At 52.8% G+C, this 26,208-nt stretch overlaps 1 protein-coding gene across 9 annotated transcripts in view; it reads right to left on the bottom strand.

Moving 5' to 3' along the window:
• LOC116473113 (fatty-acid amide hydrolase 1) overlaps nucleotides 1-26,208 on the bottom strand; it is a 123,203-nt gene that overhangs the window by 60,211 nt on the left and 36,784 nt on the right. For 2 of the 9 annotated variants that reach the window (XR_009214654.1, XM_032160739.2), the window contains exons 1-13: nucleotides 17,983-18,239; nucleotides 10,653-10,766; nucleotides 7,737-7,871; nucleotides 7,377-7,510; nucleotides 7,088-7,294; nucleotides 6,804-6,844; nucleotides 6,514-6,638; nucleotides 4,353-4,478; nucleotides 3,738-3,835; nucleotides 2,438-2,537; nucleotides 2,081-2,121; nucleotides 1,284-1,323; nucleotides 675-783 (exon numbers count right to left, since the gene is read on the bottom strand). Coding sequence is in view for 3 of the 9 variants with exons in the window: in XM_032160739.2 (XP_032016630.1) it covers nucleotides 675-783; nucleotides 1,284-1,323; nucleotides 2,081-2,121; nucleotides 2,438-2,537; nucleotides 3,738-3,835; nucleotides 4,353-4,478; nucleotides 6,514-6,638; nucleotides 6,804-6,844; nucleotides 7,088-7,294; nucleotides 7,377-7,510; nucleotides 7,737-7,871; nucleotides 10,653-10,766; nucleotides 17,983-18,177 (1,465 nt within the window). In the remaining 6 variants the exon portion in view is untranslated. Of the gene's footprint in view, nucleotides 1-674; nucleotides 784-1,283; nucleotides 1,324-2,078; nucleotides 2,122-2,437; nucleotides 2,538-3,737; nucleotides 3,836-4,352; nucleotides 4,479-6,513; nucleotides 6,639-6,803; nucleotides 6,845-6,929; nucleotides 7,012-7,087; nucleotides 7,295-7,376; nucleotides 7,511-7,736; nucleotides 7,872-10,652; nucleotides 10,767-17,982; nucleotides 18,240-26,208 lie in introns of those variants that run through there. The other 7 variants (XR_009214649.1, XM_058443332.1, XR_009214650.1 and 4 more) reach the window with 6 other exon arrangements.

Below are 26,208 nucleotides of genomic sequence, written 5' to 3'. Positions count from 1 at the left end.
CAAAGCCCAGGAATTCAGATTTCAGGGCCGGGCTGGACATCCCACTGATGTTTGCCCCATGCCTTTGCCCATGTACTTTCCCCACTGGGAATGCTGTTCTTGTTTTCTTTTCCTTTTCCTTTTTTTGAGACAGTCTCACTCTGTCACCCAGGCTGGAGTGCAGTGGTGTGATCATAACTCACTGCAGCCTCGACCTCCTGGGCTCAAGCAATCCTCCCGCCTCAACCCCCCGAGTAGCCAGAACTACAGGAACATGCAACCACACCCGGCTAATTTTTCTATTTTTTGTAGCGAAAGGGGCCTCACTATGTTGCCTGGACTGCTCTTGAGCTCCTGGGCTCAAGTGATCCTCCAGCCTCAGCCTCCCAAAGTGCTCGGATTATAGTGTGAGCCACCGCCTTAGCCCCTATTTTCTTGATTTATCTAAATCCCACCTGGACTTCAAACCATAACCTCCCCAAACTAGATTCTGTAGCTCAAGATCCCCAACTTGAATAGTGCTGATGACAGGAAAATCAATCCCTGCCAGGGCATCCCACATGATTCCCATGTCTCCAGGCAGCCAGACTGGAGAGGGCAGGGTCCTCCCCGACGGCTCTTCTTCCATTTCCTGGCAGCCCTGCAGGGCACATGGCCAGATTCACAGAAGGGACAGGCAGGGTGTCGGGCCTCACCTGTGGCCCTGCCTGGGGCATTCAAGTCCAGAGCAGGGCCCAGCATGGGGGTCAGCACCACATCCAGGTCCAGCGCCCTCCACTGGGCAATCACGGTTTTGCGGTACACCTGTGGGGGACACAGCACACCGGGTCAAAGCACTCAGACCTGGTCCACCCCAGGCTCTTTAACTCAGGGACTGTGGCTGGGGTGGCTCTGGCCCCAGCACCTGCCCCTGGATCTGAACAGAGCCACAGTGGGACACAGGTCCTCCGGGCAGGCAGTGCTGCCTCTCGGAAGGCATCAGTCGTTCCGCCTCCAGAATGAATTGTGGATATGCCTCTTCCTGCTGAGGCGGAGCCACACAAAGGCAGCTCCAGGGGGCAAAAAAGGCGGCCAGGACAGGAGCCTGGAGCTGACCCAACCTGGGGCTGACCCAGGACAGGGCATCTGGGCAAGTAAGGGTCAGAGAGCTGGGCCCAAATGGTGGTCCAGGGAGTGGAAGGGGGATGACAGGCCAGTCTAGGAGCCCCATTGGGGCAGTGGCCGTGAGACACTGCTAGCGGGTGCCCTGTCCAATTCCACCCTCCCCCCGCCACTCTGCTCCAGTCCAGAGGCTCTGGCCTCACCTCTATCTCGTGCTGCAGTTCCCACAGTTTTCCAGCCGACCTGGGCAGAAGGAGTGTGGTCACCAGCCATGATGGTCACAGCCATGGAGATCAGCAACATCAGACCCCTACTGTCAACCCTCCAGATCTCACCTCTCCACGGACCCTTCACAACCCCATGGGAGCTCTGAGAGGGAAGTTCAAACCCCTACTGTTTGGATGAGAAAATCAGGCCCCAGAGGGGCACAGGCTGTCACTTGGTGACTCCACAGCAGAGCCAGGACAAGCCCAGGCCCAATTCCTCACTACCCTCAGGACACAGGAGAGGCCATGGCTGCCGCCAGTCCTGAAGCCTGGTGGTGAGGGAAGGAGTGAGTCCATGGGATGTCAGGGCATGAAACGGGGAGCTTTATGCCCTGCTTTTCCAGCCCAAGCCACTAAGGGGCAAGCAGGACCTGGCGCAGCTCAGGTCAGCTCAGATCTCTAACAGCAGCACCTCTCCCAGGTGCCCCACCCTCGGCCCAGGCCAACCCCTACTTCCTGGTCCTTTCCACTCATGCCCCAGCCAGGTCAACCTCCTCCCCTCCAACTCCCCCATCCTCTTGCCCCCCTCAGGCCTTTGCTCTCCAGCCAGAACTGGACCTTGCCAAGACAACTTCAAAGTCCCACCTGAAGGTCGCAAAGGTTGCCCCCCTGCCTGGGCCACTTCCAGCCTCAGAGACTACTTCCCTCAAGTCCTTTCCTGTCAGAAACTACCCAAACCCAGATTCGGATCAGGACAGGCAGGGGCCGGCAGCTGGGCACAGAAGAACCCTCACCGAGACTTCATGTTGCTGAGGAAAGCTGACAGCCGTGGGAGCTGCACAGGACAGACACAGGGTCAGTGACTCAGCTCTGGGCCACGGCAGATGTCAATCTTCTTCAGGCCAAGCCACTGGGGACCCCTCCCTCCATGCCTCCCCCCAGGGCCCAGGTTGGCACCCCTTTCAGCATGCAGGTTGGCTGAAGATCGCAGGGGACAGGGGAGGAGAGCAGTCTGGGTGGGGACTGGACAGAAGAGGAGGCCATGCCTGCCCAAACCAAGAGAGGCTGAGGGAGGCCATGGGGAATCATGGGACAGGAGGCCCTAGGTTTCCCCCCAGCCATCCTAGCCCCTCCACTCCTTGTGCCCTCACCAGAGGCTTCATCAGGAAGGCCAGCAGTCCTTTAAGCCATTGGGGAAGCTTCAGAATTGAGACCAGGTCCCCCAGGCAGGGGTCCACAAAATCACCTTTGCTGGGAAACAAAAGGCTGGGTCCAGACACTCCCATCCCCACATCCTTCCCGGCGTGCTCGCCGGGCCCACAGCAATCCTGTTCTCTATGCAGGGATCCTGTCCACCTCCTCCTCACCAGACTCAGCTCCCTCCTTCCAAACATGCCGTTTGTTTCTGCTGATCCTTTGGGATGCCTGGGCTGCAACCCACATCCACGGGAGCTCCCCAAGGCAGGACTCAGGGTATCCCTCTCCAGCAAACCCAGCTCAGAGCTCTAAGAACTGAGGGCAACATCTCCCTGATGAGGCCTCCCTGAGGGTAACTCCCCTTAGGGAGGTACAGCCTGGAGGCACAGGTGGGGCAATCCAGGGTGGGCTGCCCATGAAGCATGGCTCTGAGGCTATCTCTGGCTCAAGATCTCAGGGAAAGGTCTCTAGCAGCTGATCCTGGGGACTCATTCCCAGGGCCAGAGTGAGGAGTGACCCCTTCCACTGAAGCCTGGATCACACTTGGCTGCTAGGGGAAGGAAAGGAACATGACAGGCTGGGCCTTTGACTGAGTGAAGCTGCAGGGCCAAGCTCCAGGCTGCAGGGCCAAGTTCTCCATCGGTGAAGCGGAGGAAGGGGGACTGTGTTCTGAAGGGTTCCAGTCCATCCAGCAGAGGTATGTCACCAGGAGGCACCTTCGCAGGCCTGTCCTCTGCCCCGACAACCTTTAAGGACTAAAAGCATCCCAGAGGAACCAACTTCTCTAAAAATGAGCTCTGCAAAGTCCCTTAAAGGGAGTCTGGTCCAACCCACCCACTTTACAGGAGAGAAAGCTGAGGTCCTGCTCAAAAGTAAGACTTGGCTCAAGTCAGACAGAGCCTGGAGTCACAGCATCAAGTCCAAACCGCCACCCTCCTGCCTGGATCCTGCCCTTGCCCCAAATCCTTCCCAAACAGAGAGGCAACCTCCTGCCCATCTCCTACCTCACAACAAGCTCAGATCAGGGTTAGGCCACAGATATTCAACCCAGCCTCCCTTCGGGCTGGCACCCTGGCAAGGGATCTCCAGGCTCAATGTGCCTAGCTGGAGGGACAGAGAGGTCCCTGCCCAGAGTGCTTAGGCCTTTGTTGGATTCAGCTAAGGCCCATCCAGGCATCACCACACGCTGCTGCTCCCCCTGGGTCTGTCTACTTTTCTGATCCCACCAAGACCCCAAAGCCCACTATCACTCACAAGTTCTGTAGGAAGGTGTGGCCACCATCACTGAAGAGCCCACCTGTTGACAGGGTCTCCAGAGCATGGGGTATGTTGCTTGGCAAGAAGGGAACCAGCTGCAGGGATTGAGGGGTGTAAGGCCTACTGACCTAACAACTGGCTCCATGATCCCCATGCTGTCTGGGCGGCCCTTGGGATGGATTGGACCAACCCTGCCCACAAGATAGCTCTCACTAGAGCTACAAAGGCAGCCTTACTGACCCATGAAAAACTCACTGTGGAATGCACAGCATGAGAGAAGTCTGGAGCCACACAGAAAGTTGTGTAATGACCAGACCAAAACCCACTGGCCCTGGGAGCCTCTGGACAGCTGTGCACCACTGTTAACAGCTGAAGAGCCTCCCCACATGCGGTGTTCACACATCACACAGCATAGGGCTAAAGTTCTCCGTCAATCACTCACTTCAATACTCTTGATCAGCCCTCTATATACTTGTCTCACAGGGCCACAGTTCACCCTGAGGACAATACCATCAGAGTGCCAGGATGCCAGGGATGGAGTAGCCATGGGTACCAGGAAGGCTTCCCGGGAGGGGAGGAGATGCCAGTACTTCCAGGACCCTGCAGTCATACCGTGTGCCCCGCAGCCTCAAGGCTCTGTTTGGTCTCCAGCACGGCCCGCCTCATGGCCGAGGAGGGCATGGTATAGTTGTCAGTCTCATAGTACCCCACACGCAGGGGCTGAGAGCTGGTGTAGACCTGGAGGGAAAACACAGGGGACAGGGGCAGGTCAGGAGAAGACAGCCCTAGGCAGGACCCCTAGAGATCAGAGAAACTACTCAGCCCCAGACACAGCTGTGAGGCTGCAGTCAGCGAGGCCAGCCCCTTCTGCATCTGACCCTTTCATAAAACACTTTCACAGTGACTCAGGTGGGCAGAGCAAGGATAAGGATTCCCACTGGTCATATGAGGAAACTGAGGCTTGAGGTCTCAATAGGGAGATTAGGTGGGACTGGGACTTGCCCAAAGCTACCCAATGCAGAGTGACAAGACAGGTCTGGAATGCAGACATCCTGTCTTCTGAGCTGCGGCTCTCCACCACCTGTCCTGGCTCTCATGACAAACTGTTCCAGACTTCCAGACAGGGACCTCATCTCCTCCTCTCCTCCGAGGAAGGACTTCACGGCTGCCTATCCCCGTGGGTTCGGTTAGAATATCTCCCTCTGCCTGGGGAGGAGGAGTTCACCCTACCCAGCCCAGATCTGCCCTGTTGCCCCACTCCCAAAAAACACCAAGGCCCACTCTCCTTCCTGTCCACAAACCCTCAGCCTTTCCAAGGCAACCTTTGCTGGGGCGAGGGCAAGAGGTCTGTACAAGACAATCGCTGGACTGCTGAGAAACGGGGCTTACATCACACAGCTTGCTGTCTACATTAACGTGACTTCACTCTTCCTCCGTCTGCACCAATCTAACTTTACAGCTCCTGAACACTCTGTTGGAGTGGGCACAGAGGATGACCTAGGGCCCAGCACCTGCCTCACTGGAGACATCTGGCCCCAGCCTCAACCTGGCTGTTTCTGGCCTTCAACCCCAACACAGAGAGAGAGAGAGAGTACCAGGACCAGGGCACAACCAGAACACTCAAGAGAGCAAAATACTGGTCTCAGATGCCCCGTAGTAGGGGGTGAGCTGGGAGGAAGATGACCACTGGCCACTCCCCCACCTCCTCCAAATAACACACACAACACAAATAACCTTCCAATTCATTCCAACTCTTCAACAGGAAGCATCGGTTGACACCTGTCGCCTCAAAATCCACACCCTACTGTGCCCACCAATCCTTAACATGGGGATTAAGGATCTTAACCAATCTTAACCAACCCCCATGTTGAAAGATCCACCTTAAACCAGACTTCAAAATCTCAGCAGATCTCCCCACCCTTCCTGCCCTCTGAGATGATCCTAAGGCTTTGCAAGACAGTGCTGCCTCGCCACAGAAAGCAACAAGCCCAGCCTGTCTCAGCAACAGGCTGTTGTGGTGGTATTTTGGGGAGCAGCACACCACGCCGCCTGCAGACCCTGGCTCACGCAGCCTACGTCTGGCAGGAACAGGCTACATAAGCTGGGGTCTGCAGGCAGCGTGGCGTGCTGCTCCCCAAAATGTGGACAGGAATACTGTTAGAAAGGCTGATGTTTGCTGAAGGTCAGCGGGCTGGGAAGTGATTCCTGCATCCCTGGCGCCAGCAGCAGAGGCTGGGCGCCTTTGAAAGCCTGTGGATTTCCGACCGGGCGCGGTGGCTCAAGCCTGTAATCCCAGCACTTTGGGAGGCCGAGGCGGGTGGATCACGAGGTCAGGAGATGGAGACCATTCTGGCTAACACGGTGAAACCCCGTCTCTACTAAAAAATACAAAAAAAAAATTAGCCGGGCGCAGTGGCGGGCGCCTGTAGTCCCAGCTACTCGGGAGGCTGAGGCAGGAGAATGGCGTGAACCCGGGAGGCGGAGCTTGCAGTGAGCCGAGATCGCGCCACTGCACTCCAGCCTGAGGGACAGAGCGAGACTCCGTCTCAAAAAAAAACAAAAAGAAAAGAAAAGAAAAAAAAGCAAGCCTGTGGGTCTCCAAATGCAGGCAAGGGCTCCATCTGGTGGCCGTCTGTGGAGGAGCAAGCCGCCCTTGCCTCAGAGGCCTGGGGGACGGTTCTCAGGAGACAGGGGCTCCAAGACCTGCCCACAAGGCCTGGGGTGACTGTCTGGGTTCAGCGGTCCACACCCATGCCCACCCAGCCCTGCTCACCTCTTCTCTGAAGGGCAAGGGAGGCACAGTGGGGTCCAAGCGGAACATGTCCTCGCACAGCAGGGCTCGCAGGCACAGTGCCAGGCTCTCCACGTCCCGGGCCATGGGGCCCACGGAGAGACGCACTGTGGGGCAGAGAGGGGAGGGAGGTAAGCAGACAAGGTGCGAGGAACCCAGACCTAGAGCAGCCTGGGTGCCAGACACTGCCCTGCCACCTGAGAAGCACGGGTGGAAGCGGGTCAGGCCGACCCCCACCCTCCTCGGGGCACGGAGAGCACCACGGACCTCACCTGCCTCCTGTCCATAGACACAGCCCTTCAGGCCACTCTTGCTGGATAAGAAACATAAGATGCTGGAAACAGGAAATGGCCACCCGCCGCCATCCCCACACCCACAGAGCAGCTGTGAACACTCACCGCTTTGGAAACTAGGACCCACGCCCGGCCAGTGGTACTGTAATGCTTCCTCCCAGCAAAACCCCGGAGACCGAATCCCCGCCTGGAGCCCAGAGAGGTTGGAAGCTAGGCCAAGGTCACACAGCGAGGGGCCCAGAAGCACCCTCCACCCACCTTACCTGAGGCGGTTCCCTGTGGGCTTGAGGCCGCAGATGCCGCAGAAGGCGGAGGGGAAGCGGATGCTGCCTCCGATATCAGTGCCTAAGCCCAGGGGGGAGCCTCCAGACCCGATGAGGGCCCCTTCACCCCCTGAGGAGCCCCCTGGGCTTTTGGAGGACTTCCATGGGTTCACAGTCTGGCCAAAGAGGGGGTTACTGCAGTCATAGCTGGAGGAGGCAAGAACGGGTCAGCCAGTGCCATGCTGGGACCGGTGCCCCTGCCCCGCCCTGCCCCACCCCAAGACCCAACCTGAACATGGACTGGGGAACATTGGTGTGCACGAAGGGCACGGCACCCTGCAGCTTCAGCACATGCACCACTACGCTGTCGCACTCCGCCGGCACCCCTTCATTCAGGCTCAAGCCCAGCGTGGAGTCCTGGCCCTGGGAGGAGGGATGGGCACCAAAAGGGACATGGCCAGTGAGTCAGTGCCCATGGGCAGCCAAGGGTCCACTCCAACAACTGTCACACAGGCCAAGACAGGTATACCAGTGTCCCCTCGCAGGGCCTCTGGACCTGATACCTCCTCTGAGGGCCCAAAATGACCCAAGATGCAGACTGGCAGGGATGGAGGGGACGATGGAGGCCTGGCGCTGAGGCAGAGCATACCTTGTAGGTGAAGCACTCCTTGAGGCTCACAGGGACGCCATAGAGCAGGCCCTGCCTTGGGGCCTGAGACAGCTGAGTCTCACAGTCAGCCAGATAGGAGGTCACACAGTTGGTCCCTTTGTTCACTTCCCAGGCCTGAGAAAGGAGAAGTAGACATAAGATAAAAGGAGGCTGGCCTTTTCAAGAAATTGTGGTGAAATATACATCATGTAGAACTGGCCTTTTAAAGTATACCCAGGGAGAGGGTAACCAGCAACATGGCCCAGAGCCTGGGGTACAGAGGATGACCTAGGGCCCAGCATCTGCCTCACTAGGGACATTTGGCCCAGGCCTCATCCTGGCTGTCTCTGGCCTTCAACCAGGACCAGGGCACAACCAGGACACTCAAGGGAGCAAGATACTGGCCTCAGGTGCCCCCCAGGCAGGGGGTGAGCTGAGAGAAGGATGACCACTGGCCACTCCCCCACCTCCTCCAAGCCACATCTCTGCCAGTGATGCAGACAGAAACCAGACAGGGGCAGCCCCCCATCACTGGTCACACTGAAGGGCAGCCACAGAGCAGGGCTAGACCAGACTCTTGCCTCCCAGAGCCCAGCACTCTCTCCTCAACCCCACGCCTTCCCCACACGTAGCCCAGTCAAGCCTCCCCTTACCCAGGAACTCTTGAATTTGATAATCAAGTCACGTGGAGTAGGAGCTTGACAAAAGGGAAGAACATGCTAATAGTGGAAATCTGCCTAGAATGCTCAAACCGCACCACACAGGGTCCTACAGAAGGAAAGGTGAGGGCAGAGTGAGACGCAGCTTTCAGTAAATACTCCCGCTCCTGGGGAGCATCTGGGAGAAACAGGGTGGGCTGTGTTGCCATATTCAGGCGTGTGCAAAATCTGTCCCCGGGGTACCCGAGGCAGGAACGGAGAAGGCTAATCTAACCAGATTGACTAGATTAACTAGGAAGGGCAGGAGCCTTTTCAGGGACATTGACGGGGAAGAAGCAAGACCATCTGCTGAGACTATGTATGTGCCCCCTCTCAGTGACACCAGCCCAGCATGCTCTTACTCCCTCAGCTGCAGCCCCCACAGCATTGTCACATACACTGCACCCAGACAAGTTCACCTGCCTAGGGGTCACACTCACTGTCCCACACCCTTTCAAGAAATCATGCAGGCCACACTCAAAGCACAATTTGTCTCCTTCTTTCCTCCCTCCCTCCCTCCCTCCCTTTCTTTTCAAACATATTTCTTGAGCATTTATTATGTGAAATGCAACATGTTGTGACTAAGGTTCAAAGACAAATGAGACAAGCTCTGTCCACAAAGACCTCCTATGGGAAAGAGATAGAGAAGACAAGCCTGACACTGTGATGAGAAATGTGCTATTAGAATGAGAGTAGGCCTGGAAGAGGAAACCCTACCTCAGGTGGGGAATGGAAGACAGTGCCTCCTGCTCTGAGCCCCGAAGGCTCAGCCAGGGGAGCCTGTGGCACAGACAGGGGCAAAGAAGAGGGAAACAGCCTTCCAGGTAAAGGAGCCCCACCCAAGCCAGTGCAGAGCTGCTGACACCCAAGCTCCAGAAGGCCTTGGCCAGAGGTGATGCCACACACAAAGGAGGAGTACAAGAGATGGCCTTAAGAGCTGGGGACACAAGAGGGCACCTGACCAGGAGGCTGGTGCTTGGGCATGGAGGGAGATGGTGGTGGCGGGCCAGGGTGGCCAAAGGGGATGGAGACAGGAGAGGGCTGGGTAAAAGAAGAGAACAGGCCAGGTGCGGTGGCTCACGCCTGTAATCCCAGCACTTTCAGAGGATCACCTGAGGTTGGGAGTTCCAGACCAGCCCGGCCAAATAAAAATACAAAAATTAGCCAGGCATGGGGGCGCACGTCTATAATCCCAGCTACTCAGGAGGCTGAGGTATGAGAATCGCTTGAACCCAGGAGGTGGAGGTTGTAGTGAGCCAAGATCATGCCACTGCACTCCAGCCTGGGCGACAGAGCGAGACTCCCATCTCAAAAAAAAAAGAAGGGGCCGGGCATGGTGGCTCACGCATGTAATCCCAGCACTTTGGGAGGCTGAGGCGGGTGGATCACCTGAGGTCAGGAGTTTGAAACCAGCCTGATCAACATGGTGAAACCCCATCTCTACTAAATACAAAAAGTTAGTCAGGGACCAGGTGCAGTGGCTCACAGCCGTAACCCCAGCACTTTGGGAGGCCGAGGAGGGTGGATCACTTGACGTCAGGAGTTCCAGACCAGCCTGGCCAACATGGTGAAATCCCATCTCTACTAAAAATACAAAAATTAGCTGGGTGTGGTGGTGGGTGCCTGTACACCCAGCTACTCAGGAGGCTGAGGCAGAAGAATCACTTGAACCCAGGAGGTGGAGGCTGCAGTGAGCCGAGATCGTGCCACTGCATTCCAGCCTAGGCAACAGAGCGAGACTCCATCTCAAAAAAAAAAAAAATTTTTTTTTCGTTAGCCGGGTGTAGTGGTGCCTGCCTGTAATTCCAGCTACTTGGGAGGCTGAGGCAGGAGAACTGCTTGAACCCAGGAGGTGGAGGTGGTTGCAGTGCACCAAGATTGCGACGTTGCACTCCAGCCTGAGCAACAAGAGCGAAACTCCATCTCAAAAAAATAGAAGGGAACAGACCAGACTTGTTGACCAATGGGGTGGAGGCGGGAGGGAGAGGGAAGTCTGGGCTAAAAGCCAGGTTACTGGCTAAGACAGCATGCTCAGTGTCTCATACACACATACATACATACATACACACACGCACACGCTCTGGCTCCTTCCCTCCCTGGCAGTCCCTGGCACTGTAGGTCCCACCATGGCCCCCAGCAGGACTAACGCCTTGTTTTCCCCACAGCCTGTGCAGAGAGAGGGAAGGGAAAGGGAGGGGCTGGACTTGGCTGGCCTTACCTTTCCCACATAGGTGAAGAGCACGGCCTCAGGGGACAGCTCTCTACTTTGTAACTTCTGCACCAGCTGAGGCAGGGGCAGGGCTAGCAGCGCCTCTGAGTCCAGGTCTGGGTTCTGTGGGGGACAAACTCGGATCAGTCCCCTACTCGCCGAAGTCTCATGGGCCTGCAGCAGACACCAGTGGCCCATGCCCCAGCAGCTCTGACATGGCCCAGCCTGGGCAGGCCCTTGCCATCCCTAGAGAATGCAGCTCTGTCTCCTCCAGAAGCCTGTTGAAGGGGTGCCCAGTGAGCCGACCTGCCCAAGTAGGTTTTTTTTTCCTTAGAGACAGGGTCTGGCCGTGTTGCCCAGGCTAGACTTGAACTCCTGGGCTCAAGCGATCCTCCCACTTCAGCCTCCCGAGTAGCTGGAACTACAGGCACACGCTACTGTACCTAGCTCCAGACTGATGATTAAACCACTACAAATATACACCAGCAGTGGCTGCCTTCTGTGTGCCAAGCACCACGCTGATGTCATCCATGTTTTGATTAAGTCTTACTGCCATTCCCATTGCACAGATAAACTGAGGCTCAGAGAGAGGTGCCTTCTTGCCCACCAGCCATCTGCCTGCACCTGACCCCATGCCATCCCCACACCCACAGAGCAGCTCTGAACACTACTCAGGGGGTTGCCAACCTCTAGCAGGGAAGGGCAAAAACAAGAAGACCCCATCTTTGGAGGCTGGGTCTGTGACTGAAGGCCACACCCAAAAGGAAGCGTTTACACATTCATTCTGTGTCCAGAATTGGTGGGTTCTTGGTATCACTGACTTCAAGAATGAAGCCGCGGACCCTCACAGTGAGTGTTCCAGTTCTTAAAGGCGGCCTATCTGAAGAAGCCACATTTCAGCTGTGATTTGAAGGATAAGAAGATACCAGATGTGGGGAGAGACAGAGCTCTGGGTACCTTCTCTTCCCTCTCTGATTCTGGGAGAAGGCCTCCCCTCCTCCTGCTTCCACTCCTCCCACCCCCCCCACCCCCCTTCCCCTCCTCCCCTCCCCTGGCTTCCCCTTCTCCCCTCTACCCTTCCCCTCCTCCCCGCCCCTCTTACCCTCCTCCCCTACCCTGGCTTCCACTCCTCCCCTAAGCACCTCTGACTCCAGGCTCTCCACTTATCCCACATTCCCCAGATGCCCCATCCAGCCCTAGGCAATGGAGCCCAAACCAGCACAATGGGCTATTCCTGTCACCTGTCCACCTTCCCTGTCCTTCCTCTAAGCTCATCACCTGCCCAACTTTCAACCAGCTCCTCCTTGTTTATCCTGTACCCTGTACTCAGGGGAGGCCACGCCATCCATCCAGGTGTTCAGGAAATGAAACAGGTGTCTTTCTGGCTCCTCCCTCTCACCCCCACCTGCATCCAGTCACCAAGCTAAGTAGCTCTGAAAAATGGTCACCTCTCCATCCCCTCTACCAAGGCCCTCACCGGGCCTCAGACTCATCCTTGTCTCCTGGGTCACACGGGGCCACCCAACTGCTGCCCTGCCCAGGTCCTGCCCCTCCGGCCCACACTTCCCGCTAGGGCCAGACAGTGCAAAACCCAACCTGGCCTTGCCTCTCCCCTTAAAATCCCCATCTCATCACACCACAGGGTCCAGAGAATATTCCAGGAGGTGCTTCCAAGCTGTGGTCTTCTCAGACTCCTGTGCACCTCTCCCCACCCAGGCACCACTGCCCCCTCCCACTCCCCACACCCCAGAGCCTGGCACCTGCCCTCTCCAAGCACATGCCACAGCCTCTGCCCCTGATTTCCTCAGTATCTGGAGCACTTCCCTGAATTCATTGAACTGATACAATACTTACTTTGGTTTTTTTTCTAACACAGGAGCTACAAAGAAGAAAAAAATGGGTTCAAGATTTCTCCCCAAACACACCAGATAATCCTCTTGATATATTTTTTAAAGGTATACAAAATGAAAAGTGAGCATTCCCTCCACCCCTTGTTCCCCTTGCACAGTCCCTCCTCTATAAAGGAAAACTATAATTAACAGTTTCTGGTGTACTCTTACAAGAAAAGAAAATATTTATGAAAAACCCACCATGTCAACAGTTGTCTATATATATTCTTTTTTGCACAAAGGAATCATACTATACACACAGTACTGCATCTTGCCTTTCCCATCTCACAATGAAAATTAAATTTTGCTTTATTTTTGTTCTCATTATATAAATACAGGTTCATTGTATTTTTAAAAATGCCAGGAGTATGAAGAAGGACATCGAAATCAGCAGAGCATTCACCACCCTGGAATAACTGCCACCCGACAGTCCGGTCACCATCTCCCCCGACCTCGCTACAAGGCGCTCACAGAGTTCCTGTGCACGGCAGCTAGCAGCTATCAACACGCTCCCCTCCATGCTCAGCACACATTTTCATTCTTTCCTATGTTCTTCCCTGTTGACAGTTAATGACACAGCTGCTAACAGCTATTTTTAAATCTTCAACTAGTGTCAGGCAGCTGAGACATTTTCTCCTAGACACCAAAGTAAGTCTGCACCTCCAGGAGACCAATCAGTGAACATGCGGAAACCTGATTTTGCGGAGAATGCAGGGAAGTATAGTATACAGGTAACATCTAAACCTGTGGCCACCTGCATGCACAATTTTTCAAGAGAGGGATACTCTACCAATCACTTAGGGGGCATTGCCCCTCCTCCATTTGTTTTGTTTTCTCCTGAACCACAGTGTCAGTGGGATTGATAAGCGGGTTGTAAGAGATGTGGGAAAAACCATTCAGGGTAAAACAAAACTGCATGTACAAAGGCATAAGGGCATAAATAGGTGTTCTGTGATGTCTCTCCCAGCTATACCATTCTATTGATGGTGGTCCTTCTCTTCAGTCTAGAAAAGATATCAAAACTTATTCAGGGGGCAGGGTGGGAAAAAAATGGGTGAAGTGTCAACAGAGTTACCAGAAACACACTTTTCTCTAGATTTGCTCAAGAGTTTAGAGAGAGGTGAACTATTTTGTGAAAATTCAGAAGGTGTTTGGGTACCCCCTCATCCAGCTGTGTCCTCCTTGGACACAGCTAAGAATCCGGGAGTGGTGGCTCACACCTGTAATTCCACCACTTTGGGAGGCCAAAGCAGGCGGATCACCTGAGGTCAGGAGTTCGAGACCAGCCTGGCCAACATGGCGAAACCCTGTCTCTACTAAAAATGCAAAAATTAGCTGGATGTGGTGGCGGGCGCCTGTAGTCCTAGCTACTCCAGGAGGCTGAGGCAGGAGAATCACTTGAACCTGGGAGGCGGAGGTTGCAGTGAGCCAAGATTGCGCCACTACACTCCAGCCTGGGCAACAGAGCAAGACTGACTCATCAAAAAAAAAAAAGAATCTTGGTTCCCAACTCGCTTTGTCCAGAATCTATCAGACAGGAGCTTTACTACAAATCGCTGTGTTCTCCCAGGGCCTGCTGGAGCCCTGCTTATCTCAGGTGCCCCCTTGCAATTCAGGGCTGGGCTAAGAGCCCCAGAAGAAAGGTTGCCCAGACAGTCACAGATCCTACCTGCCCATCATTCAAGGACTCCAGAGCCAAACAGAAGGGTGCCTTAGGAGTTGCAGGCAGAAGGGAGGGGAGGCGGGGGAAAGAGCTGTTCCCAAGCCTGGGCTGGGTTCAGCTAAAACTCCCACGTCCTGGCCAGGTGAGGTGGCTCACATCTGTTATCCCAACACTTTGGGAAGCCGAGGCAGGGGGATCACCTGAGGTCAGGAGTTCAAGACCAGCCTGGCCAACATGGTGAAATCCCATCTCTACTAAAAAATACAAAAATTAGCTGGGCATGGTGGCAGGCGCCTGTAACCCCAGCTACTAGGGAGGCTGAGGCAGGAGAATTGCTTGAACCCGGGTGGTGGAGGTTGCAGTGAGCCGAGACTGCACCAGTGCACTCCAGCTGGGGCAACAAAGTGAGACTCCATCTCAAAAAAAAAAAAAAAAGAGTTCAAGACTAGCCTGGCCAACATGACGAAACCGTTTGTACTAAAACTACAGAAATTAGCCAGGCATTGGCCAGGCGCGGTGGCTCACGCCTGTAATCCCAGCACTTTGGGAGGCTGAGGCGGGCGGATCACCTGAGGTCAGGAGGTCGAGACCAGCCATGGCCAACATGGTGATGCCCCATCTCTACTAAAAATACAAAAATTAGCCAGGCATGGTGGCGGGCGCCTGTAATCCCAGCTACTCAGGAGGCTGAGGCAGGAGAATTGCTTGAACTCGGGAGGCGGAGGTTGCAGTAAGCCGAGATCGCACCATTGCACTCCAGCCTGGGCAATACAGCAAGACTCCGTCTCAAAAACAAAAAACAAACAAACAAAAATTCCTACTCCCCCGCAAAGCCTACAAAGCTATTGTCAATCAGGACCCCGCCCCTTTGCTGATTACTCAAAACCACAATCACTGGAAACCTGAAAGGTAATTTCCTGCTTCTCCTCCTGAAAGAGCCAAGCTTTCAGAGCCAAAACTTCTGTCCTGGAATAATCTGTTCGTAAAAATAATAAAGAGCAGTTGCTCCAGAGGAAAACCATATAGATGCTGCTGTTTGGAGCTGAAGTACAGGAAGACCCATCCTGCTACCATCCCACACCCCTGCCAGCCAGGTGGATTCCTTGCAACCAGGAGGGGAGTTCTGCAGGCAAGAACTATGATCAGATTCCTGCTAGTGCTGCTCACGCTGCTCTTGGAGCTGGCAGGACTCAGCTGGCTGCACAGAGCCAGGGATAAACAGGAGGAGCTCTAAGGAGGACCTCCAGAGCCCAGCCAGAGAGGGCAACTAGACAGTGAAGAACCTGTGCTTATGTAGGGGAGATGGCCAATTTGGATTGACCACCAGGGCCCTCCCACTCTGGAAGGAAGAAACCCTAAAAATTGACTGATGGTGGACTTTTCAGCCAGCTTGGTGAGTGGAGGCTGGAACCAGATATATTTTTTATCTTACTAAATAAATATGAGATATCTTGGCCCCAGGGATGGTTTGGAGTAAATTCATACATTACAGCCAGCCAAAACCGCAACACATGTATGGGGAAAAGAGAGATCAGACTGTTACTGTGTCTATGTAAAAAGGAGTAGACATAAGAAATTCCATTTTGTTCTGTACTAAGAGAAATTCTTCTGCCTTGAGATGCTGGTAATCTGTAACCCTAGCCCCAACCCCTGTGCTCACAGAAACATGTTCTGTGTTGACTCAAGGTTTAATTAGGGCTGTGCAGGATGTGCCTTGTTAAAAATGTGTTTGCTAGCAGTATGCTTGGTAAAAAGTCATCGCCATTCTCCAGTCTTGAGTACCCGCAATGCACTGCGGAAGGCCGCAGGGACCTCTGCCCAAGAAAGCCTGGGTATTCTCCAAGGTTTCTCCCCACTGAGACAGCCTGAGATATGGCCTTGTGGGAAGGGAAAGACCTGACCGTCCCCCAGCCCGATACCCGTAAAGGGTCTGTGCTGAGGAGGATTAGTGAAAGAGGAAGGCCTCTTTGCAGTTGAGATAAGAGGAAGGCATCTGTCTCCTGCTTGTCCCTGGGAATGGAATGTGTCGGTGTAAAACCCAATCGTACGTTCTATTTACTGAGATAAGAGAAAACCACCTTATGGCTGGAGGTGAGACATGCTGGCGGCAATACTGCTCTTTACTGTGCTGAGATGCTTGTGTAAAGTCAAACATAAATCTGGCCTATGTGCACATCAAGGCACAGCACCTTTCCTTAAACTTATTTATGACACAGAGTTCTTTGCTCACATGTTTTCCTGCTGACCTTCTCCCCACAATTACCCTATAGTCCTGCCACATCCCCCTCACCGAGATGGTAGAGATAGTGATCAATAAATACTGATGGAACTCACACCAGTGCCGGCACGGGTCCTCCCTATACTGAGCGCCTGGGCCCCTGTTCTTTTTCTATACTTTGTGTCTTATTTCTTTTCTCTGTCTCTTGTCCCACCTGAGGAGAAATACCCACAGGTGTGGAGGGGCTGGCCCCCTTCAACATGCAAGGCTACACCCTGGGCTGGCATGCAAGGTGCCTTCCTCATATCTCTCTCGTGTTCCTCTCCATGTAAGTGTGGCTGAAGAGTGCAGCAGGCACCTAGGTTCTAGTTCCAGTTCTGCCCCAACTCAAAAATCACTTGCGCAACATCTGCTGAACACAATTTTCTGTGACTCTTTCTGTCTCCCACCCAGGAACACCCTCCTGAATCCTGCGGTTCCCAACCTGGGAAGCCTTCCCACCTGTCAGTTCCCACAGACACAGCAAGCCCTCCCTCTCTCAGCACATAAGAAGGCTTTAACTGGGGTCAGTGTTTCACACACCCAGAGGAAAAGCCCCTCTTCAAGCCACGTCTTCCAAACCCTCAGCCAGGACCTTCCACGCCTCCAAACCCACTTACTGAGGTGATCCAAAGGCAGCACAGGGAGAAGAAAAGCTTGTTGACAGACCACCCAGGGAGGGCTGGAACTAAACCTGCTCATGGAAAGGGCTTGCCAGGGGTTGAACACCACAGCAGGAGCCAGAGAGACTTCCCTTCTAGCCTGGCTTTGCCAAGATCTCCCTGTGCACTTGGCAGGTTTCCTTCTGGCTCCCTCTTAGGATCCAAATGCACAAATCAAGAAGCTTGAACTCGGCCAGGCGCGGTGGCTCACGCCCAGCACTTTGGGAGGCCGAGGCAGGTGTATCAACTGAGGTCAGGCGTTCAAGACCAGTCTGGCCAACATGGTGAAACCCAGTCGCTACTAAAAATGCAAAAATTAGCCGGGCGTAGTGGCGGGCCCCTGTAATCCCAGCTACTGGGGATGCTGAGGCAGCGAGAATCACTTGCACCCAGGAGGCGGAGGTTGCAGAGAGCCGAGATCGCACCACTGCACTCTTGCCTGGGAGTCGGAGCAAGACTCCGTCTCAAAAAAAAAAAAAAACAAACTCTAAGGTCTCCAGATTCCCTTGGCCATTACACTCTGCGATTCCAAAGTCCTCAACCCCTGGCATCCCACTGGTTGTCACGCTTGCGTTTTCGCATTCCAGTAGGCAGTAATCGTGAGATTATTTGGCACAAAGCAAAACACCTCTTTGACCCAGTGAGGGAAAGGCCTTCCACCACCTACCTTGTCACTATCATTTCCTTTCCTCCCTCTTGCTCTACCTGGCTCAGAAAGTGGGGCATATCTTAGGGCGAGGAGAGATTCTGGAGAGTTACACATCTGCTCTGCCCACCCCCTCCCTTTTCCCTCGGCGGGTCGGGCGGCTGAAAGTGCCGCTGCCAGTACCCTCAGGCCGCGCCCATCCCACCACGCTCCGGCAGTCACCTGGAGCCGGAAGCGCTGCGTTGCCCTGTCCATGTTCTCCAGGCCCGCTCGCTGCCTCTGTCGCGCCCGGACCACCGCGCCCCGCGCCGTCCGGCGCGCGGACCAGCGCAGGGCCACGGCTGTCGCCACGAAGCAGAAGGCCAGGGCGACCCCGGAGGCGCCAGGCAGCGCGGCCCACAGCTCGTACTGCACCATGATCCCCTCAGCCGGCTGCTGCCTACCGCGACAGTTGAAGCGGCCGCAGCGCGGCAGCCCGCTCCGCGGCAAAACCCGGACTGGATCAGCCGGGATCCCACGCCCGCCTGCGCGGGAGGGGCGGGGAAGCGCGCCAGAGCCTAGCGGCTATCAGAGGTGGCCCGTCGGGCATCGCCCCCAGCGACATCCCGCTCCCCGCCAAGCCGAGCAGACGGGTGGGGAAGGGCGACTGTTTTGCGTGGGCGACCTCCCAAGCTTGAGTTTAGCCCCGGTTCAGCACCACAGCCCCCGCCGGCCTCTGTCCCCTGCACCCCAGAGCGCCAAATGCTGAAGACTGCGCCCCAGCCGGAGCGCCCTGCCAGACATGCCAGCTGTTAGATATGAGTTCTAAATTTCTCTTCAAAGAATCAACATGTCAGTATGTTCAATTCTTTGCCTTCTACCTTTAAACCTAACTTCCTCATACAGCAACGTTTTTCGATTACCTGCTCCTCCCTGATTCATTCTCCACCCTGATTCATTCCGATTTCCTGCTCTGCAGTAACCTTTTTTCCCACCAAACCACTCATCCCCTCACTCTCTTTAAATTAGCCAATCGGAATTAGTTTAGCCTATAGGTCTAACCCTAGCCAACAGGGGAAGGATACAGCATCAGGAATCACGTGGGTCAGGTATAAGAACCACCTTCCCCTCCGTTGTCCAGGCGGGCGCTCACCATTGCTCCCTCTGTGAGGGCGCACCCTTCTATAGAAGTAAATTGCCTTGCTGAGAAGAAAAAAAAGAAAATTTTATATTCGAGTGCTATTTCTTTTGCGGCACTGAAACTTTATTTATAACAATTTGGGGGCTTACCCGTGATTACATTCCCCTTCAGGGGCAGTCTCTGGTTCTCTCTCCTGAGGAGGTATGCCCCACCCTCTTATGATGGCCTCAGGGGTGAGAAATCAGGACTCACCCAGTGCGAGAAATAACCCGAGCTCTCGAAAAGAAACCAGCAGGCAACCTAGGGTAAAACATCCACACACACTGCAGGGACAACTCTGTGCACAGACAAAGGAAGTAGAAGCCGAGGGAGCCGGTAAAGTGCTTCCTTGGTGGTCAAATTCTGGAGGGCTAAATGTGTGTGTGCGTGAATGATCACAAACAACCCTACTTGTGGTGTTGTTCGTGTGGATGATGACAAGTCCTGCTGCTGGACGGAGTGAGTGGGTCCTCTCCACGTTTCCTTAGCTACCTCATATGGCTTAGGGAGGATCCTGCCATGGGATTTATACCGGAATGCCAATGCTAAGGGGGGCCTAATTCTCCCTTGGGGGAGCAGCCAGAGAAGACAACACGAGTGGGAGTGTGCAAGGGACCGTCAGAGGGGGAAAGGGAGGAAACAGGTCAACCTTCCAGGGCAGCAAGACAAGACACCCCCTGGTTTGAGGGGTTGAGGCTTCTAGGAAAGCAAGGCAAGACACCCTCTGGTTTGAGGGGTTGAGCCTTCCAGGGCAGCAAGGCAAGACACCTCCTAGTTTGAGGGGTTGAGCCTTCCAGGTCAGGCAAGGCAAGACACCCCCTGGTTTGAGGTGTTGAGCCTTCCACAAATTTCAGGGGATCAAAAACCTCACACAAACCTCTGGTAGTAAGAAAAATATTCAGAACTCCCCTTTCCTTTCTTCTTGGGAAAGAAAAAGTAGCTCCACTCCTGACGGTCCCTTCCCTAGGGGAAGGGGAAGGAGAGGGGAGAACAGCAGCATAAGCAGCTGGCAGAGGCAGGGAAAGACCAGCAGAGAGGAAAGAGAAACTGGGAGAGGAAGTTGGAGAGAGAGAGGCAAAGAGAGAGAAGAGAGGCAGAGAGAGAAAGAGAAAGACAGAAGCCAGGCGTGGTGGCTCACACCTGCAATCCCAGCACTTTGGGAGGCCAAGGCGGGCAGATCACGAGATCAGAAGATCGAGACCATCCTGGCTAACACCGTGAAACCCCATCTCTACTAAAAATACAAGAAAATTAGCCAGGCATGGTGGCAGGCGCCTGTAGTCTCAGCTACTCAGGAGGCTGAGGCAGGAGAATGGCATGAACCTGAGAGGCAGAGCTTGCAGTGAACCAAGATCGCGCCACTGCACTCCAGCCTCGGCAAGAGAGCTAGACTCCGCCTCAAAAAACAAAAGAGAGAGAGAGGGAGTCAGAGAAAGAGAGAGGGAGTCAGAGAAAGAGAAAGAGAGAGAAAGAGAGATAGAAGCAGTAAAGAGAGAACAGTGTACCCTATTCCTTTAAAAGCCAGGATAAAATTTAAAACCTATAATTGATAATTGAAGGTCTTCTCCAGAACCCTATAACACTCCAATACCACCTTGTTGTCAGTGTAAACAAGGGTGTAGCCCAAAAGCACTGAGGCCACTGACAACTCATAACCTCCCTAATCAAAACTCCTTAACCCAGTAACCAGCAGATGGCCCAAATGCATTCAATCTGTAGCAACAACTGCTTTGCTAACAGAAGAAAGTAGAAAAATAACTTTTAGAGGAAACCTCATTGTGAGCACACCTCATCAGGTCAGAACTATCCTAAGTCAAAAAAAAAAAAAATGTAGCTTACTGACTCAAGACCCTTAAAGTATGAGGCTATTCTGTTAGAAAAAAATGATTTAACATTAACCACTGAAAATTCCCTTAACCCAGCAGGTTTCCTAACAGGGGATCTAAATCTTAATTAATTACCATACAAAGGTCCGACCAGACCTAGGAGGAACTCCCTTCAGGACAGGACGATAGATGGTTCCTCCCGGGTAATTGAGGGAAAAAGACACAGTGGGTATTCAGTAAGTGATAAGGAAACTCTTGTAGAAGCAGAGTTAGGAAAATTGCCTAATAATTGGCCTGCTCAAATGTGAGAGCTGTTTGCACTCAGCCAAGCCTTAAAGCACTTACAGAATCAGGAAGGACCCATCTATACCAATTCTAAGTTAATATGGACTGAATGAGGTCTTATTAATAGCAAAGAATAGTTGAAATCCCAAACTTAAAATGTTTTCAACAAAAGTTAAAAAAAAAAAAGTGAAAAAAGGGCTACCCTCTTTGGGTCCCCTCCCTTTGTATGGGAGCTCTGTTTTCACTCTATTAAATCTTGCAACTGCACTCTCTTCTGGTCTGTGTTTGCTATGGCTGGAGCTGAGCTTTCGCTCGATGTCCACCACTGCTGTTTGCTGCTGTCACAGACCCACCACTGGCTTCCATCCCTCTGGATCCGGCAGGGTGTCCGCTGTGCTCCTGATCCAGCGAGGCACCCACTGCCGCTCCTGATCAGGCTAAAGGTTTGCCATTGTTCCTGCACGGCTAAGTGCCCAGGTTCATCCTAATCAAGCTGAACACTAGTCTCTGGGTTCCACGGTTCTCTTCCATGACCCACGGCTTCTAATAGAGCTATAACACTCACCGCATGGCCCAAGATTCCATTCCTTGGAATTCGTGAGGCCAAGAACCCCAGGTCAGAGAACACCAGGCTTGCCACCATCTTGGAAGCGGCTCGCCACCATCTTGGAAGCGGCCCGCCATCATCTTGGGAGCTCTGGGAGCAAGGACCCCCCAGTAACATTTGGCGACCACGAAGGGACCTCCAAAGCGATGGGAAACGTTCCCCATAAGGCAAAAATGCCCCTAAGATGTATTCTGGAGAATTGGGACCAATTTGACCCTCAGACGCTAAGAAAGAAATGACTTATATTCTTCTGCAGTACCACCTGGCCATGATATCCTCTTCAAGGGGGAGAAACCTGGCCTCCTGAGGGAAATATAAATTATAACACCATCTTACAGCGAGACCTATTCTGTAGAAAAGAAAGCAAATGGAGTGAAGTGCCATATGTACAAACCTTCTTTTCGTTAAGAGACAACTCGCAATTATGTAAAAAGTGTGATTTATGCCCTATAGGAAGCCCTCAGAGCCTACCTCCCTACCGTGGTGTTCCCCCGACTCCTTCCCCAACTAATGAGGACCCCCCCCACAACCCAAACGTCCAAAAGGAGATAGACAAAGGGTAAACAATGAACCAAAGATTGCCAATATTCCCCAATTATGCCCCTGTCCAAGCAATGGGAGGAGAATTCAGCCCAGCCAGAGTGCATGTACCTTTTTCTGTCTCAGACTTAAAGCAAATTAAAATAGACCTAGGTAAATTCTCAGATAACCCTGATGGTTATATTGATGTTTTACAAGGGTTAGGACAATCCTTTGATCTGACATGGAGAGATATAATGTTATTGCTAAATCAGACACTAACCCCAAATGAGAGAAGTGCTGCCATAACTGCAGCCCGAGAGTTTGGTGATCTCTGGTATCCCAGTCAGGTCAATGACAAGATGACAACAGAGGAAAGAACGATTCCCCACAGGCCAGCAGGCAGTTCCCAGTGTAGACCCTCATTGGGACACAGAATCAGAACATGGAGATTGGTGCCGCAAACATTTGCTAACTTGCATGCTAGAAGGACTAAGAAAAACTAGGAAGAAACCTATGAATTATTCGATGATGTCCACTATAACACATGGAAAGGAAGAAAATCCTACTGCCTTTCTGGAGAAACTAAGGGAGGCATTGAGAAAGCATATCTCTCTGTCACCTGACTCTATTGAAGGCCAACTAATCTTGAAGAATAAGTTTATCACTCAGTCAGCTGCAGACATTAGAAAAAAACTTCAAAAGTCCGCCTTAGGCCTGGAGCAAAACTTAGAAACCCTATTGAACTTGGAAACCTTGGTTTTTTATAATAGAGATCAGGAGGAGCAGGCAGAACGGGACAAATGGGATAAAAAAGAGGCCACCACTTTAGTCATGGCCCTCAGGCAAGCAGACTTTGGAGGCTCTGGAAAAGGGAAAAGCTGGGCAAATCAAATGCCTAATAGGGCTTGCTTCCAGTGCAGTCTACAAGGCCACTTTTAAAAAGATTGTCCAAGTAGGCCGGGTGAGGTGGCTCATGCCTGTAATCTCAGCACTTTGGAAGGCTAAGGCGGGTGGATCACAGGGTCAGGAGATCGAGACCATCCTGGCTAACACAGTGAAACCCTGTCTCTACTAAAAATACAAAAATTAGCCGGGCATGGTGGCAGGCGCCTGTAGTCCCAGCTACTCGGGAGGCTGAGGCAGGAGAATGGTGTGAACCTGGGAGGCGGGGCTTGCAGTGAGCCGAGATCGCGCCACTGCACTCCATCCAGCCTGGGCGACAGAGCAAGACTCCATCTCAAAAAAAAAAAAACAGATTGTCCAGGTAGAAATAAGCCGCCCCCTCGTCCATGCCCCTTATGTCAAAGGAATCACTGGAAGGCCCACTGCCCCAAGGGATGAAGGCCCTCTGAGTCAGAAGCCACTAACCAGATGATCCAGCAGCAGGACTGAGGGTGCCCAGGGCAAGTGCCAGCCCATGCCATCACCCTCACAGAGCCCTGAGTATGCTTGACCATTGAGGGCCAGGAGGTTAACTGTCTCCTGGACACTGGCGTGGCCTTCTCAGTCTTACTCTTCTATCCCGGACAACTGTCCTCCAGATCTGTCACTATCCAAGGGGTCCTAGGACAGCCAGTCACTAGATACTTCTCCCAGCTACTAAGTTTTGACTGGGGAACTTTACTCTTTTCACATGCTTTTCTAATTACGCCTGAAAGCCCCACTCCCTTGTTAGGGAGAGATATTCTAGCAAAAGCAGGGGCCATTATACACCTGAACACAGGAAAAGGAACACCCATTTGTTGTCCCCTGCTTAAGGAAGAAATTAATCCTGAAGTCTGGGCAACAGAAGGACAATATGGATGAGCGAAGAATGCCCATCCCGTTCAAGTTAAACTAAAGGATTCCGCCTCCTTTCCCTACCAAAGGCAGTACCCCCTTAGACCTGAGGCCCAACAAGGACTCCAAAAGATTGTTAAGGATCTAAAAGCCCAAGGCCTAGTAACACCATGCAATAGCCCCTGTAGTACTCCAATTTTAGGAGTACAGAAACGCAACGGGCAGTGGAGGCTAGTGCAAGATCTCAGGATTATCAATGAGGCCGCTGTCCCTCTATACCCAGCTGTACCTAACCCTTATACTCTGCTTTCCCAAATACCAGAGGAAGCAGAGTGGTTTACAGTCCTGGACCTTAAGGATGTCTTTTTTTGCATCTCTGTACAACCTAACTCTCAATTCTTGTTTGCCTTTGAAGATCCTTTGAACCCAACGTCTCAACTCACCTGGACTATTTTACCCCAAGGGTTCAGGGATAGTCCCTATCTGTTTGGCCAGGCATTAACCCAAGACTTGAGCCAGTTCTCATACCTTGACACTCTTGTCCTTCGGTATGTGGATGATTTACTTTTAGCCACCCGTTCAGAAACCTTGTGCCATCAAGCCACCCAAGCGCTCTTAAATTTCCTTGCCACCTGTGGCTACAAGGTTTCCAAACCAAAGGCTCAGCTCTGCTCACAACAGGTTAAATACTTAGGGCTAAAATTATCCAAAGGCACCAGGGCCCTCAATGAGGAATATATCCAGCCCATACTGGCTTATCCTTATCCCAAAACCCTAAAGCAACTAAGAGGGTTCCTTGGCATAACAGGCTTCTGCCTTGGCCGGGCACGGTGGCTCACGCCTGTAATCCCAGCACTTTGGGAGGCTGAGGTGGGTGGATCACGAGGTCAGGAGATCGAGACCATCCTGGCTAACACGGTGAAACCCCGTCTCTACTAAAAAAAAAAAAAAAATACAAAAAATTAGCCGGGCGTGGTAGCGGGCACCTGTAGTCGCAGCTACTTGGGAGGCTGAGGCAGGAGAATGGCATGAACCTGGGAGGCGGACCTTGCAGTGAGCCGAGATTGCGCCACTGCACTCCAGCCTGGGCGACAGAGCGAGACTCTGTCTCAAAAAAAAAAACAAAAAAAAAAACAACAAAAAAAAAACAGGCTTCTGCCGAATATGGATTCCCAGGTATGGCGAAATAGCCAATAGCCAAGCCATTATATATACTAATTAAGGAAACTCAGAAAGCCAATACCCATTTAGTAAGAAAGCAGAAGTGGCTTTCCAGGCCCTAAAGAAGGCCCTAACCCAAGCCCCAGTGTTAAGCTTGCCAATGGGGCAAGACTTTTCTTTATATGTCACAGAAAAAAACAGGAATAACTCTAGGAGTCCTTACATAGGTCCAAGGAACAAGCTTGCAACCCGTGGCAAACCTGAGTAAGGAAATTGATGTAGTGGCAAAGGGTTGGCCTCACTGTTTATGGGTAATGGTGGCAGTAGCGATCTTAGTATCTGAAGCAGTTAAAATAATACAGGAAAGAGACCTTACTGTGTGGACATCTCATGATGTGAACAGCATACTCACTGCTAAAGGAGACTTGTGGCTGTCAGACAGCCATTTACTTAAATATCAGGGTCTATTACTTGAAGGGCCAGTGCTACAACTGCGCACTTGTGCAACTCTTAACCCAGCCACATTTCTTCCAGGCATTGAAAAAAAGATAGAACGTAACTGTCAACAGGTGATTGCTCAAACCTATGCTGCTCGAGGAGACCTTCTAGAGGTTCCCTTGACTTATCCCGACCTCAACTTGTATATTGATGAAAGTTCCTTTGTAGAAAAAGGACTTCAAAAAGCTGGGTACGCAGTGGTCGGTAATAATAAAATACTTGAAAATAATCCCCTCACTCCAGGAACTAGCGCTCAGCTGGCAAAACTAATAGCCCTCACAAGGGCACTAAAATTAGAAAAAGAAAAAAGGGTAAACATATATACAGACTCTAAGTATGCTTACCTAGTCCTCCGTGCCCATGCAGCAATATGGAGAGAAAGGGAATACCTAACTTCCGAGGGAACATCTATCAAACATCAGGAAGCCATTAGGAGATTATTATTGGCTGTACAGAAACCTAAAGAGGTGGCAGTCTTACACTGCTGGGGTCATCAGAAAGGAAAGGAAAGGGAAATAGAAGGGAACCGCCAAGTGAATATTGAAGCCAAAAGAGCCACAAGGCAGGACCCTCCATTAAAAATCTTTATAGAAGGACCCCTAGTATGGGGT

Source organism: Hylobates moloch, unplaced genomic scaffold, assembly GCF_009828535.3.
Source record: "Hylobates moloch isolate HMO894 unplaced genomic scaffold, HMol_V3 SCAFFOLD_8, whole genome shotgun sequence".
NCBI classification, from domain to species: Eukaryota; Metazoa; Chordata; class Mammalia; order Primates; family Hylobatidae; genus Hylobates; species Hylobates moloch.
This window is presented reverse-complemented; position numbering and strand designations above follow the sequence as displayed.